This window comes from Oncorhynchus gorbuscha, linkage group LG10 (assembly GCF_021184085.1).
Source record: "Oncorhynchus gorbuscha isolate QuinsamMale2020 ecotype Even-year linkage group LG10, OgorEven_v1.0, whole genome shotgun sequence".
NCBI classification, from domain to species: Eukaryota; Metazoa; Chordata; class Actinopteri; order Salmoniformes; family Salmonidae; genus Oncorhynchus; species Oncorhynchus gorbuscha.
The window spans coordinates 57,723,342-57,737,894 of NC_060182.1; the positions used below are offsets into that span (position 1 = coordinate 57,723,342).

At 42.7% G+C, this 14,553-nt stretch overlaps 1 protein-coding gene across 1 annotated transcript in view; it reads right to left on the reverse strand.

The window, feature by feature from the left end:
- Positions 1-14,553, reverse strand: part of LOC124046274 (zinc finger protein Rlf-like) — a 17,002-nt gene continuing 2,449 nt past the window's right edge. The window contains 8 exon segments of the mRNA XM_046366456.1: positions 1-4,551; positions 4,701-4,842; positions 5,030-5,166; positions 5,427-5,626; positions 5,763-5,826; positions 5,828-5,899; positions 6,121-6,202; positions 6,453-6,607. Of these exon segments, the coding sequence (XP_046222412.1) occupies positions 358-4,551; positions 4,701-4,842; positions 5,030-5,166; positions 5,427-5,626; positions 5,763-5,826; positions 5,828-5,899; positions 6,121-6,202; positions 6,453-6,607 (5,046 nt within the window). The 3' untranslated portion in view covers positions 1-357.

Consider the following 14,553-nt stretch of genomic DNA (forward strand, 5'->3'; position numbering starts at 1 on the left):
AACCTACGCTGTGAATGTTTAAATGAAGTATTCAATATAGACAAGAAAAATATAATAATGTGTGTTATTAGTTTAAGCGAGTTTAAATTCAGGTAATTCCAAAGGGTTCACATACTTTTCTTGCCACTGTGTATCTACATTGAAATGTAATACAAAGACTGAAGAGTTTTTAAATGTTTTAATCAGGGGGCCATTTTGCACAGGTTGAAACATGTAGGTAAATTAAGGAACTTGAGCTGCTCAGTTTGGTAACTTAAAAGATACGGATAATATCAGAGTAGTAATAACATTAGAAAAAAACTTCTTCATATTGGACACAAAAGTGCTCAGTTCTACAAACCTTTGAGAAGTAGCTTATCATTCGTTTGTGGGGAAGAGGTCAAGCAAGGAAGTGAAAAACCTTGGTCTCTCAAGAACCACTACAGGCCTTTGGTGCTGCAGCTGTTTAATGGCTAGGTCACCACAACCTGTAAGAGCCTTTTCTAAGATGACGTGTAAGTTCTGGACTGATGTATATTCCCCTGTCCTGGGAAGAGGCTTAAGTGGGGAAGAATGAGCCAGCCTGCTACAGGTAGTAGTGAGTCCCACCTGGCTGTTCTCCTTTACAAAACAGCTACGTCTGTAGGAATCCCGCCACCGAGCTGACACCACAGGTGGATCAGGCCTGGGGTTGTTGCAGTGTGAAGCCCGGGGCCTCCCAGCATCCTTATCCTTGGAGTTCTCCTGTATGAACTTCAGGAAAGATGACTCGAATCCCATAGGTTTGTAAGTAGCTAGGTCAAATGTGCGAGGGGTGGGGCTTTGAGGCTGAGGGTCCTTTGAAATGGGAGGGTGCTCAGGGAGCTCGTTCTTACATTTAAGTGGCTGGCGGGCTTGAGGGGAGGGCAAGGGCACAGAAATGTTTGTTGGTTTGCCACCATCTTTGCCTGAACTGTCCAAGAAGCTTTCATCAACACAGAATCTCAGAGAGGATGGGGGAGAGAGATCAAGAGCCGGTGGGTTTGAGGATCTTCGCCTTGCCTCTTGGCTGTGGCTGTTCTGAGTAGCAGGGTCCTCTGTGTGCCCACAAGGTTCTCCATAAAGCAAGTCATCTGCACCGACCAAAACATTCCTCTCAGCAGTTGGCTCCTCTTTGAACCCCAGTGGGTCATAGTCATCAAGTGTTTCTGCTTTGATGGAGTACAGACTCATAGGCATAGATGGACCACCAGGGTTCTCTGGCTCTGCTTGATACTCCATCTTCCGAACTCCGTTAGGTGCCCTCTTCATATCAGGCCACACAGACAATACAGTATTCCTTTGTATCAGCTCCTCCAGTTGCTCTGCTCTAAACACAAGCTTATCCTCATTCAAATTGAAAGCCCGATTGGTTAATTTGTGGCAATTCAAATAGTGACGTCGCATACTACGTATAAATTTGACTACAGAATCACAACCCTGCACCATGCATGGGTACGCTTCACGTTGACAGCGATCTCGGCACATCTGCAAGGCCTCCTCATGGGAACGGAAGACCATATCTTCAAATTTGTGTTTTGATTTGGACTCGACAATACTTTGGTCAACATTCAAAATTTCACCATCATCTTCATCATGCTCTTCACTAGTTTCTTCAGCCTTAACATCTTCGGGAGACTTTGGGCAGTGTCTCAGAGATTGCCCGAGAGGTAGTTTGGTTGCATCTTTTTGTGGCGTAGAGGATGTGAAGATAAACTTTTTTTGGCAACCAGTGACTGACGTGTCATTGTGATTATTCTGGAGATGCAATACAAGTGAATCATAGTAATTGAGGTGGCTAGAGAGTACATGTTTTTTCAGACTACTGCTTTGGGTGAACACTTGTGTACAGCCCTCATACTTGCAGTACATGGTCGCCTGGTAAGGATAACTCTTTAGGCTACGGTTCACCTGGTAAGGATGCTCACTCTCCAAGTGACGCACCAGGCTACTGTTCAGGAGGTAAGAGGCATTACAGTTGGCGTAGCTGCACCTAAACTTCTGTAAAACTGGGTCTTCTGAAAGCATGGAAGGACTTCTCATCACCTGTGAATGATGCTTCTTCTTGTGGCGATAAAGACTGTAGGTGTGACAGAAAAGCATCCCACAGTCCTTGTGCTTGCACATATAAATGCTGCCACTTTCCCTTTGCATATCTCCATCCTCACTTTCCTCCTCAAAGTGATCCTGCACAGAAGATGGCGCGTGACTCCATTTCGTACTCTTGTCTCCAGACTTAGCAAATTGTACAACGTTTTGTCGCCTCCACATTATTTTATTTTTTAGGTACTTCTGCTGCCAGGAGGGGTGTTGCCAGGTGAGGGTCTGAGAATTTTGTATAAACGAGACAGTGGACTTTTTAGACCAGCTCATTTTCTCCACAACTGCCTCGCTAAGTCTATGAGTCAGGCAGGATATATTTGATGTGGTGGACACTGACATTGGGTGGGAGGGCTCAGTGTATCCATTTGTAGAGTTGGAGGGAGTCAGACTAAGCTGGCTGAGCCCAATCAAAATCTCTCTCAAATGGTCATTATCATTGGCAAGGCATGATGGAGATGTTGTGGTGTTCTTGGTAAGGGAAGGGCAAGCATTTCCCTGGCTTGATCCCTTCATTAGCAGACAAGCTGCATGTTCATGTTTGTTCTGGCCATCATTGTCCTGCTCTGTTTTGACCTTTAGACCTTTAGATTTCAAGCCCACTTCTTTGTCAAGATTGAGTTCCTTATTCTCTGCCTTGAAGTGCTCTGGATGAATACACCTCAGGTGCTTGTGAACATCTCTGGCTTTGGAGAAGGTCAATCCACACCTCTCAAAACCACAAGTGAACTTTTTTCCATCAAAGCACACAGCAACCGAGGTCATTGTGCCTTTGGGCTCCTTGCAGCTCGACACATGTGACGAGGACGCACTGCATGTATAGGAAGTAGCATTGTTTCCCCCAATGACTACCTCCTCCAGTACAGTCTTTCTTTTACAATACTTTTTGGGTCTGGCTATGTCCTCAGTTATGGAATCAAGATGTTTTATTTTGGCCTTCCTCTGTGCCTCAAAGTCTTCCTCAGAGAAGGTAATGCCGTGTGTGGCTAAATGCCTGCTGAATTCCTTTTTAGAAAAGTAGAACTTTTTGCATTCAAGGATTGTGCAGCTGTATGCAGCATCACGAAAGTGCTGTGCTTCATGGTGGTATACCTGCCCCAAGTCAGAGAAAGAAAGACAACATCCTTTGAGCTCACACTGGTAGCTAACTTGATAGCCATGGCGATGCTTATGTGCAACAAGCTTATTGGAGGTGCTGAAACGAGCACCACAACCTGTGACCATACAAATGTAAGGCAGGTCACCGTAGTGCAAACGCTGATGTCTTCGGTGGTGATAGGCAGACATGAAGTGGCGCCGGCAGTAAGTGCACTTTTCCCTACGGTCTTTCATTTCAAAATAATGTTTCACGTTCTGGTCCCCAACGTGGTATTCGGATCTTAAATGCACACCCAAGTACTTGGAATGCTTAAAAGTCTTTGTACAGTGAGTGGCAGGGCATGTATATATGTCATGATTCTGCAATTCAAAATGAAAGTTAATGTAATCAAATGTGACGTTATCTTCAAGTCCAGGGTACCTGGGGGCAGATGAAGCTTGTTCTAGAATGTGCTCCAAAACATCAGGATCATGTGTGGACTGGTAGTACAGCATTAAGGATGGATCAAGAGCAATCTCAACAGTCTCCAAGTCGTCCTCCTCCATTTCCTTATCCCAATCAATCCTCTTTTTGTCCTTTCTCTTTTGCTGAGTGCTTCTGGGTGGCATTCGAAGGTGTAGTTTAGTATGTGGGACAAAATCTTTTCTGCTCTTAAACTTCTTCAGGCAGACAGGGCAGGTGAAAACACCGTTGTTTTCATGCCTCTTAGAGTGAAGAAGGATTCGCGTTTCAGTAACACTTTTCTTACAAATCTTGCAGAGGAACTTGTATTTCTTCTGAAGTGAGCCCTGCTCAACATCTGGCTTCAAAGGTGGTTTACTGTCCCACTCATTTTCCTCATCTTTATTATGACCATCAATGCCAACAATTGTCCGATTTATGTATTCTCTTGGCATATCAACAAACCCCCGCTCCACCTCCTCCTTTACATCCTGCCCAAGACTAATCTCCTGTCCCCCCTCATCCTCATCTTCCTCTGGCTCAGGGTCAAGCCCCAGCAGCCTGATGCACTGATGCTTGAGTGTTTTCCAGTCCCAGAATTCAGGGTCGAAAGACCAGTGGGCTTTAAGTGCCAGGAGTAGTTCACACCGCAGAGAGTTGGGGATGATAGAATTTTCCTGGTCATACTTCTGATCGGTCTGCAGAGAGAGCTCTTCAAGGGAGCTGAAGGCCACATGAGAGAGGCCTAAAAGAAACTCTGTCAGCTGGCAAGCACGCAACACCTCAAGATCGTCTGGTAGGAGGCAGGCTACAGTCTTGCACACAGAAATCCTCGTCTCTGTGTCCTCTTGGTCTGGGAGCTGTAGTGCTTTAACACATAACTCCACAGACGAAGCCAGACCAAGCACCTCTGCCTGTAGGAGAAATGGGGGAAATCAGTGGCCTAGAAATGTAAATTTCATTTTCAAAACAAATATTTCACTAAAATAACAATTCAAAACCACTTAACAATTTATTGCAATGACATTCAAAATGAGAGGGAGAAAAAGCGGTATTTTTCTACCTCTGTCCGAATGACGTGCACAAGGAAGAGCAGATGGTAAACGGTCTTAGCAATGGCGCCTAGCTGCAGGCAACGCTCCAGCAGTGATTCCAAAGATGGGTCAATCCTTCTCTGAAGCTTACTCCACAGCAGTGTGAGCTCCCTAGAAATGAAGCCGCATAGAGAAATAGACATTAGAAAGACCCCAAAGCTACACACCAGCCCAGAACTAAGATTGGGCTAAGATTAGGGTCCCTCTGCAAATAAGATCATTTTTTGCACCTAACATGCATTCACTTCAATTTATCCATATGCTTCCCAAGATTTGACACTGACTACTAAAAACACACCAGGAGCAGTACAGGCGTTGCTGCTGCAGCTGTTGAGTTAGGAAGGTGGTACACAGGATGAAGGCCGTGTTTTCCTCCCCCTCAGTCTCCAAACTGCATGTAATATCCAGCACATCCTTACAGTCCAGTCTGGATATCTGTGGGATAAATAATAAAGGCCAAATCATGTATAGAACTACAGTTTTGTGGACCATATCACTTACATCTCAAGGACGAATGAGTTCATACTCTACTTGTGAACATTGCCCAACACACACAAGTGTCAGATTCACTATGCCATCACATTTTCTTTCATAACAGCTTTCTCTGAACGCTATTTAAATAGCAGTATAAATAACATAACTGAGCTCAGCTAAAAGACAAATGATGCTGTTCTCACAACAACACACTGACAGACCTCCATGATGGCCTCCTCACCGGGCAGCAGGTGGCAGAGGAGAGAGACATAGGTCTGCCGGAAGGTGGTTTGGTTGGAGACAAGGTGGCATTCGGCACACGACTTAGCCAGCACAACAGCCTTCGCCACCTCCCCCACTTTCTCCAGGTGTTTGACACGCTCCATGAAGCCCTCCCCCTCCAAGGCGATGTACGCCTCAACTGAAGGAGAATGACAGAGCAGCAGTAGCTGGATGACTAATACCAATACTTCAAAATCACAAGATTAGCCTTATTAGTCGCTGCTGCTTCTTTGTGCAGCATTACCATGTCAATGCAGTAAGGTGGTGATACTGACCTTCCTCTATGTTTGTGGGGCGACCGGTGAGAAGGGCGCCTAGGACAGGGTTACTCCACACTCCCCCCCTCTCCTGTGATCTGGAGCAAGGCTTGCAGGTCTGTGCTCCCATACTCCAACAAGGCATCATGGGCCACCTGCAAAACCCGTGAGAACACACACAAAGAAAGGGGTCGGGCCACAAATGTCCCTTAAGGTAAGAGACGGCGTGGTAAAGTTGTTCATGTAGGACAGCCCTCACATCAAGGATTGGATTGGATATAAAAACACTTCCTCAGCTTCTCTCAATTCCCGGCTAATGTGCTCTCATGCTCTCTCAACACATTTACTTTTTAATCAAACAGACCCCATCCTTTACCTGAACAGAACGGTAAAATTGAACCCAGGCCTCATAATGGATTTCATTTTCAGGCACAGACAGCAACAGTTCAAAACAGCTCCTGAAAGCAAAATAACAAAAGGACACAATGAGGGACAAGTGACAACTTGTGAAACTTCATGACACAATGTTATCTATTTCTAACATGCAGCACACAAAAAATGAAGACATGCCTTTAAAAAAAAAGATGGCTATGTATTGCAGTACACAGCAGAAAGTGTGGTACTGCTCAGGTTAAAAAATATATATATATATATATTAGTACAACCATAACAGTTTCAAACTTATTATTACTCTTTGAGTTGACTCACAATGCCAGTCTCTTTAACACGAGGCCCACATTATCAGAGTCTGCGGTGAGGTGTGGCCTTGCAGCAGCGAAGCAGTTGATGGACAGGCAGTAGACCTCCAGAAGGGGAAGACCATGCTCCACAGAATTCCTGCTCCCAGCATAGTGCATCAGTGCCTGCAAAGATAGCCATGGAGGAAAGAGGTAAAAAAACAACAAAAAAAAACACTTCCAATGACAAGTTAGTTATAAAACTTTATTTAAAAAAATGTTTTATAAACATAATGACTTAGCCAACAGCTACAGCTAGCTTAACACTCAATTACTTTCCAATTAATGGTTCAGCAGCCATACTGAACCCAGTTTAGGGCTATCTTTTTTGTTACAATGGTCTCACAATCTTGCCAAAATAGAGGAAAAAGCATAGCAAACTATGACACTACAATTTCTGTAGAAAAAGAAAAAAAAAGTCCAATTTCCGAATTATGTCAGAAAGGAAGAGGCGAAGCAAGAGAATTAACCAAAATCGCAACAAAGCCATAAGCAGACAACATTTTTTGTATGGGACGTCTATGAGTGTCAAATTTGGTCAACAAAAAATGTAATTGCTATTTTGCTAAGTGAGGCTTATTTTGTAATGTTTAGGTTGTTAGAAATGTACCGATATACAGTATTCAGATCACTTCACTTTTTTCAGATTTTGGTACGTTACAGCCTTATTCTAAAATCGCTTCAATTTTTTTTACCCTTATCAATCTACACACAATACCCCATAATGACAAAGTGAAAACAAGTTTAGAATTTTTTGCAACTTTGTTAAAAATAAAAAACAGAAATACCTTATTTCCATAACTATTCAGACCCTTTGCTATGAGACTCGAAATTGAGCTCAGGTGCATCCTGTTTCCATTGAGATGTTTCTAAAACTTAAGAGGCCACCTGTGGTAAATTCAATTGATTGGACATGATTTGGAAAGGCACACACCTGTCTATGTAAGGTCCCACAGTTGACAGTGCATATGTCAGAGCAAAAACCAACCAATAAGGTTGAAGTAATTGTCCGTAGAGCTCCGAGACAGGATTGTGTCGAGGCACAAATCTGGGGAAGGGTACCAAAACATTTCTGCAGCATTGAAGGTCCCCAAGAACACAGTGGCCTCCCTCATTCTTAAATAGAAGAAGTTTGGAACCACCAAGAGCTGGCTTCCCGGGCAAACTAAGCAATCGGGGGAGAAGGGCCTTGGTCAGGGAGGTGACCAAGAACACAATGTTCACTGACAGAATGCCAGAGTTCCTCTGTGGAGATGGGAGAACCTTCCAGACAGACAACCATGGTAGAGTAGAGTGGCCAGACAGAAGCCACTCTTCAGTTAAAGGCCCATGACAGCCTGCTTGGAGTTTACCAAAAAGGCTCCTAAAAGGACTCTCAGACCATGGAGAAACAAAATTCTCTGGTCTGATGAAACCAAGATTGAACTCTTTGGCCTGAATGCCAAGCATCACGTCTGGAGGAAACCAGACACTGCTCATCACCTGGCCAATCAATCACAACAATGAAGCATGATGGTGGAAGCATTATGCTGTGGGGATGTTTTTCAGCGGCAGGGACTGGGAGACTAGTCAGGATTGAGGGAAAGATGAACGGAGCAAAGATCAAAGAGATCCTTGATAAAACCTGCTCAAGAGCACCTTCAAACAGGACAACGACCATAAGCACACAGCCAAGACAATGCAGGAGTGGCTCTGGGACAAGTCTCTGAATGTCCTTGAGTGGCCCAGTCAGAGCCCGGATTTGAACCCAATTTAACATCTCTGGAGAGACTGAAAAAAGCTCTGCAGCGACGCTGACAGAGCTTGAGAGGATCTGCAGAGAAGAATGGGAGAAACTCCCCAAATACAGGTGTGCCAATCTTGGGTATGACGCTATGAAACTGTAATCATTGCCAAAGGTGCATCAAGAAAGTACTGAGTAAGGTATCTGAAAACTAATGTTATCAGTTTATTTTTTATAAAATTAGCTAAAAAAATAAAAACTATTTTTTACTTTGTCATTATGGGTTATTGTGTGTAGATTTATGAGAGAATTTAAAAAAATCTGTTTTAGAATAAGGCTGGAATGTAACAAAATGTGGAAAGTCAAGGGGTCTGAATACTTTCTGAAAGCACTGTACGTGGAATTCTGGAAATTTTCAGAAAAACGATTTTTATATCAGAGTTGTGTCTTGTTCACACGCGTATCTGCCCTGTCATTGGCTAGAATGTTCCCAGCTGATCTCACCTCCTCCCACCGGTCTTCCACCTTTGCAGACATTTATTTGCAGACATTTATTTCCATTGTTAGAGCAGTCAGTCGACTATCGTGTCAATATATATTTTTTATATATTTCACCTTTATTTAACCAGGAAGGCCAGTTGAGAACACGTTCTCATTTACAACTGCGACCTGGCCAAGATAAAGCAAAGCGACACAAACAACACAGTTAAACATGGGATAAACAAACGTACAGTCAATAACGCAATCGAAAAATCTATATGCAGTGTGTATAAATGTAGATCTATATAATAGATCATCTATATACACAATGTGTGCAAATGTAAATCTATATAATAGATCATCTTTGATTATGTATACTTGCGTATGGCATTTGACACAAATGTACACATCAACTTTGCTTTATTATGTTAGTGTTAAAAGAAATGTGGTTGAACCACATCAACTAGCTAGAAGGCATGTTTTTGTAGTGTGATAGGGTCAAATTAGCTTGTTACAGCAACTCGATTTTGAAACAAGACCTGCTGTAGCTAGCGAGTTGTAATAAATAACGTTTAGCTAATAAATGCACTAGCTTTGGCCAAGGTAGCTGCTTTTAGCAGCTAGCGTTGCTAGGAATTAGGCCTAGTTGCAAAAAACAGAATTGTCCACCGGAAGCCATACTTAGATATTTACTCTGCCGATTGTCCGTAGGGTTGGTCGATTGCCGTGCGGGCAGAAAAGGTTTGTCAATCTACAGAGTCAAAAAGCTGTGAAATGGAGAGAGAAAAAATAAAGAGGAGGACATAAAAGTACCAGTGTCGGCTATGTTGTGTGTGATGATTGTGATTGTCACAAGACGGGGAATTCAAATAAGCCTATGGCACGTCAAGGGAACTGTTCAGATGGGTTTAATGTAAACTGAACAGTGACTGTAGGTCAATAACCTCTCACATAGCCTTCATATTAACTACTGCAGAATTTAGCATTTCTTGCAGTAAAATGATACACCAAATGTAAGCTACATTTTGAGTTGGGAACAGGAGTGGAGTTCTTTGACGCATGTGCAGTTAGATACCATCTGTAGAGGTGCTATCTTTATTAGCATCATAAAAGCTGATAGTATTTCAACCACATAAAATATGCATCCAAGCTGAACTGAAATCTTATCATAAACGTTGGGTCGTTTTCACAGCTGTAGTGGAAGAATGAGAGAAGGTGAACTGGCGACTGGTGACTTGCAGGCGCCGAGGCCCAGTGTGAATCACGATTTATGACATTGTTTGGATGGCTGACCATCTGTGGGCTATCACAGGGGTCAAACACACCTTATCTGTGTCTTTCTCCGGGGAGGCACGTTCCCACAGAGTCCTGTGAGCGCAAACACCGTTGGAGGAGTGAAATCCTGGCCTCCACAATCTCCAAACCTCAACCAAATTGAGATGGTTTGGGATGAGTCTGACCGCAGAGTGAAGGAAAAGCAGCCAACAAGTGCTCAGCATATGTGGGAACTCCTTCAAGACTGTTGGAAAAACATTCCAGGTGAAGCTGGTTGAGAGAATGCGGAGAGTGTGCAAAGCTGTCATCAAGGCAAAGGGTGGCTATTTGAAGAATCTCAAATATATTTGAATTTGTGTTGGTGTCAGACCTGATGCACTGGTAGCGCTTGCTGTGCGGAAGCAGAAAGAAGTCTATAGCTTGGGTTGTTAGAATCTAACAATTTTCTGGGCCTTCCTTTCACACCGCATGATAGGTCCTGGATGGCAGGGAGCTCGGCACAAGTGATGTATTGGGCTGTGCACACCACCCTCTGTAGCGCCATGTGATTGAGGGCGGTGCTATTGCCATACCGAGCAGTGATGCAACCAGTCAATATGCTCTCAATGGTGCAGCTGTAGAACTGAGGATTTGAGGGCTTATGCCAAACCTTTTCAACCTCCTGAGGGAGAAAAGGTGCTGTGGTGCCTTCTTTACGACTGTGGAGCATTTTAAGTTCTTAGTGATTTGGACACCGAGGAACTTGAAACTCTCGACCCACTCCACTGCAGCCCCATTAATGGGGAGTGATCACACCCCCATCCACCTTTCCTGTAGTTTACAATCAGCTCCTTGGTCTTACTGATGTTGAGGGAGAGGTTGTTGTTCAGGCCCCACACTCAAGTCACTGACCTCCAAGCCTACCATCGGCGTGTCGTCAGTAAACTTGATGAAGGCGTTTGAGTCGTGCGTGGCCACGGAGTCATGGGTAAACAGGGAGTCACAGGAGCGGACTAAGTACACACCCCTGTGGGGCCCCATGTTGAGGTTGGAGGTCAGACAGTTGTTGCCTACCATCACCACCTGGGGTTGGCCTGTCAGGAAATCTAGGACCCAGTTGCAGAGGCAGGTGTTCAGTCCCAGGGTCATAAGCTTGGTAACGAGATTGGAGGGACAAGTGTTGAACGCTGAGCTGTCGTCAAAGAACAGCATTCTCACATAGGTATTCCTCTTATCCAGGTTGGTTATCAGTGTGGAGTGCAATTGAGATTGAATTATCTATTGAGATTGCGCCATCTATATCCATCTGTGACGATGGAGTTCATGTGTGCCATAACCAGCCTCTCAAAGCACTACATGCCACAGGGTGGTAGTCATTGTGGCATGAAGTCAGAGTTCTTGGGAACAGGAATGCATGTGGTTAGCTTAAAACATGTGGGGATTACAGACTGGGACAAGGAGAGGTTGAAAATTACAGTGAATAAATCTGACAGCATAATTTTTGGTGGATTTTGTGGTTTCAAGCTAATGAGTTGAACATTCTTCATCAAGAACATGGGCAACATTTTATTATTGACAATGAATGAGGTGGGAAGGTTGTTTCCTTGTCATATACAGTGGAAAGAAAAAGTATGAACCCTTTGGAATTACCTGGACTTCTGCATAAATTGGTCATAAACCTTTGATCTGATCTTCATCTAGGTCACAACAATAGACAAATAGTCTGCTTAAATTAATATCACACAAAAAAAGTATATGTTTTCATGTCTTTATTGAACACACTGTGTAAACATTCACAGTGCAGGGTGGGAAAAAGTATGTGAACCCTTGTTTTAATAACTGGTTGACCCTACTTTGGCAGCAATAACCTCAACCAAACGTTTTCTGTAGTTGCGGATTAGACCTACACAACAGTCAGGAGGAATTTAGGACCTTTCCTTTTTCCAAAACTGTTTCAGGTCAGCAATATTTTTGGGATGCCTGGTGTGAATCGCTCTCTTGTGATCATCGGGTTGAGGTCAGGACTAACTGGGCCACTCCAGAAGGCAGGGTAGCCTAGTGGTTAGAGATCGTTGTACCAGTAACCGGAAGGTTGCAAGTTCAAATCCCCGAGCTGACAAGATACAAATCTGTCGTTCTGCCCCTCAACAGGCAGTTCACCCACTGTTCCTAGGCTGTCATTGAAAATAAGAATTTGTTCTTAACTGACTTGCCTAGTTAAATAAAGGATAAATAAATAAAAATATATATTTTCTTCTGTTGAAGCCATTCTGTTGTTGATTTACTTCTGTGTTTTGGGTCATTGTCCTGTTGCATCACCCAACTTCTATTGAGCTTCAATTGGCAGACAGATAGCCTTACATTCTCCTGCAAAGTGTCTTGATAAACTTGGGAATTCATTTTTCCATTGATGATAGCAAGCTGTCCAGGCCCTGAGGCAGCAAAGCAGCTCCAAAGCATGATGCTCCCTCCACCATACTTTACAGTTGGGAGGAGGTTTTGATGTTGGTGTATTGTGCCTTTTTTTCTCCACACATAGTGTTGTGTGTTCCTTCCAAATATCTCAAATGTAGTTTAATTTGCCCAAGGAATATTTTGGAACATGCAGATGCTCTTTTGCGAACTTTGGACAGCAGTGGCTTCTTCCGTGGTGTCCTCCCATGAACACTATTCTTGTTTCGTGTTTTACGTATAGACTCGTCAACAGAGATGTTAGCATGTTCCAGAGATTTCTGTAAGTCTTTAGCTGACACTAGGATTCTTCTTAACCTAGGGAGAGTAGCAACAGTGCTGAACTTTCTCCATTTATAGACTATTTGTCTTACCGTGGACTGATGAATATCAAGGCTTTTAGAGATTATTTTGTAACCCTTTCCAGCTTTATGAAAGTCAACCATTTCTGAGATATCTTTTGTTAGAGGCGTGGTTTATATCAGGCAATGCTTCTTGTGAATAGCAAACTCAAGTTTTGTGAGTGTTTTAGCTTTTGAAGAAGTCATGAGCCTAGGGGTTCAAATACTTTTTCCAACCTACACTGTGAATGTTTAAATTATGTATTCAATATAGAAAAGAAAAATAAACTAATAACACACAAATTAATGTAAGCAGACTGGGTTTGTCTGTTGTTGTGACAGATGAAGATCAGCTCTAATTGTATGACCAATTTATGCAGAAATCCAGATAATTCCAAAGGGTTCACATACTTTTTCATCCCACTGTTATTGCTACAGTTACTATCAAAATATCATTAAAAATTGTTTTCCAGATTGTATTTTGGCAATTATTTTTCACAATGTGAATATTGGGTCGCTACTGGGACAACCTGGTTCAGTTTGGGTCCCAAGGCAAAACCAGTTGAGAACAACTGGTCTAAGGCACACTTGCATGCAGTGTCAGAATAGGATCGAATCCGACCTACTGCCTGCCTCTTTGACACAACCTCTATATTTCTCCACTGTCATTCCCGCTCTCTATCTGTTCAATAAAGTCTGAAAAGATCTTTAAAATGTAAAAATAAACAATAAATGCACTAGCTAGGAAAGCTATTTATTTCCTGGCTACCAGCCCACATCGCTCTGGCCAACTGACGTTTCTTCTCCACAATGAGTCTGGATTTGCCTCCCTCCAATGTTTTCTAGAATGCGAACACATTCTGATCATTCTGATTGGTTAGAGAAACTAATGGCTTGGGCCAGAGCTGGCCTACAAGATATCATTATAAATTTTGATACTCTGATTGGTTAAAGACTAGTCAATTGCCGATTCATTTGTTTTGTACAACGCCTCTTATTTTCAAGTCACACACACAACATCTAGGGTAGTGTTGTCACAATACTAAATTGTTGACTTTGATACCGATATGAGGTTTAGTATCACAATATTCGATACCACAGCAAAAAAAAGGCATATTAGCCAAAGTCACAGAATGGCACTTGATCCAGACAGATCTTTTATTATTATACAACCATACCATCAATTTGACTGATTATTTAACCACTAACTGCATATCATAATGGTAATCCTTTATTCGAATGGGTTCTCTCATCTACTGATAAATTGGGTAAATCAAAATGTTGCCTAGGCCTATTCACAATAGGTAAATGCAGTGTGTGCATGGATGCATGAGTTTTTGAGCTTGTTTAGGCTGATTTCATTGGGCTATAGATTTTTAAAAAAGTTTCCCTTCCATTTCGGGACTTATTTTATTGTACTGATTAACACTATTGCATAGAAGAAGCAATCTCCTCTTTTATAAAAGTGTGCTGTTTCTTTAAGACTAATGATATCATTCACACACATTCAGTACAGGATGGAGCAAATATGATCTTGACTGGGAGAGACGCGAGGTGGGGGAGACGAAGTCAATTAATAAAGCTTTTGGTGACAATCAGCTTTGAAATCACCAATATTTTGCGTAACGTTTTACATAAACAATGTAATAGGGTAGTGAATTGATGTTAGCTGTAAACTAGCAAGGACATTTAACCCACAAAGCAGGAAGCTACTGGTATCTTTTTGCTTTGTACAAAGTGTTCTAGTCTGTATAGGACATTGTTTTGCGAACAGTAATTAACAGTTTCAACATTTCTACATGCCGCATTGCATTATTCAAGTG